At 39.6% G+C, this 1,805-nt stretch overlaps 1 protein-coding gene across 1 annotated transcript; it reads right to left on the bottom strand.

The window, feature by feature from the left end:
* Positions 1 to 73: 73 nt before the first annotated feature.
* On the bottom strand, positions 74 to 1,800 carry LOC106321682 (probable magnesium transporter NIPA6; the record flags this gene model as incomplete). The annotated part of the gene is made up of 7 exons (XM_013759928.1): positions 74 to 369; positions 444 to 561; positions 640 to 732; positions 804 to 941; positions 1,032 to 1,411; positions 1,571 to 1,627; positions 1,710 to 1,800. Coding segments are annotated over 7 exons (975 nt in total), but the record flags the coding sequence as incomplete, so codon positions are not given.
* Positions 1,801 to 1,805: the final 5 nt, after the last annotated feature.

Here is a 1,805-nt window from a genome sequence, read left to right as displayed (position 1 = left end):
TTTTTTTTTTTTGTTCATTACTCCATTATAGAATGGAAAATGAATTAGGATTAGAGCATTTTTAATTCGTACAAAAATGGAGTTTTACATTGGAGATGCTCTAACAAGAGATAAAGAATGGGTGGAGTTTCAATTAGACAAAAAAAATTCTGTACAAAGAAGATACCATAAAAACAATACAAAACTAACATACATCATATTTCATTCCACGAGGCTTTTTCTTGCCACATTTCAAATCTATTTTGGAAGTCCGGAGATTGCCACCTTCTTTCTAGTATTCAGGGCTGTACAGGGTTATCAGGTGTTCTTCGTTCCTGCTCTTTCTTGACTCATACCATCTTACTGTTTCTGAAGATCCAAATATCAAATCTGCATTGCCACCACAAAAATCAAATATAATGGATGATATCCAAAAAACCAAGACTTTATTTTTGTTATGTTACCAGAAGAAGCTTGCTGTTCCTCTTCCTTGGTCCCATGAAGTATCATTGTGCCTGTGAGCACAGTGATGAATCCGCATATCTCAGAGGCTATACTGGCTGCATCTTGCCCAGACCAGTCCTGTAAAAAGGCCATGTTTACAAAACGTACATTTCAACACACAATTGCCGATGGAAACCCTATATAGTTAAAATGTACCTTGAACATAATGGCACTAGCAACGATTGTGAGAGTTGTGAACATCACATAGTACACGGGAGAGACAATTGCTGCATTGAATGTATCCAACGCCTGCCAAAAGGAATACATATTAGAACGAATCATAGGCCAAAAAGTTTCAACAAGTCAGCACGGGAGCTTACCTTGTTGAGATAAATTAATTGTGTAACGACACAGGTTGCTGCAACCATGAAAAAAATCCATGTCTGTGGGTAACCGATCTGGTTTACTCCTTCCATTGTTAACTTTATCGCAATTCCAATGGCCTTTATGCTCATAACCTGTTTAAAACATCATCATCAGAGACACCAACGGCAAGAAAAGAGAAATACAGCTCAAAATTAGTTAGAGCTAAGATGAAGCAAGCTTACAGTGAGAGCACCCATTAATGAACAGATTCCAATATAAACCAGAATGTTGGTTTGGCCGCAGATAGGTTCAAAGTGCAGAATCAAAGCAAGGACAATCGACATGGTTATGGCTACGTAAACTAGAAAAGCTGGCTGAGTTGCCAGATTCCATATTTCTTGGACGGAGTTAGGAGTCTGCTCCTTAGGAGCGTGAATGACGATAACAACGGAGCCGACGATGCAAGAAACACATCCAAGAACCCCCATTTTCTTAAGCTTTTCTTTTAACAAGAAATGCGCCAAAACAGCACTGATGATTATACTTAAAGCACCAAGAGGAGTGACAAGTACAGCTGGTGCATAGATGTAGGCCACAAAGTTTGCAGCTTCTCCAACAATCACTAAAACAATTTTTGAAGGAATCTTGTTTAGACTATGTGATCTAAAATCAGGGTAGGCCCTGATATTTTGGAGGCCAGAGGTCAATGTTTCATTCGACTTTGTCCAGGACCCGGCCCTGTCTAAAATATATTAATATAAATAAGACGAGAAAGACTCACTAGTGACCATGCCCGCCCACCAAAGAGGCTCAAGTAAGTATGTATAACCTCCATACCCTGCGAAGCATCAAGTGAATCACAATTACATATGATTCCTTTCATTCTAGATAGGCAAGTTTGTTTGTTATCAAGTGAAGACCTGCACGGGTCCCGTTGGCAGCAGCACGCTTGAGACCTTTCTTCTTAACGATGAAGCTGGAGCCAATGAAAACACTAGACGCCACTGCTAGTATCA

Source organism: Brassica oleracea, unplaced genomic scaffold, assembly GCF_000695525.1.
Source record: "Brassica oleracea var. oleracea cultivar TO1000 unplaced genomic scaffold, BOL UnpScaffold02424, whole genome shotgun sequence".
NCBI classification, from domain to species: Eukaryota; Viridiplantae; Streptophyta; class Magnoliopsida; order Brassicales; family Brassicaceae; genus Brassica; species Brassica oleracea.
Note: the sequence above shows the minus strand (reverse complement) of the source record. Positions and strands in the feature narration are given on the sequence as shown.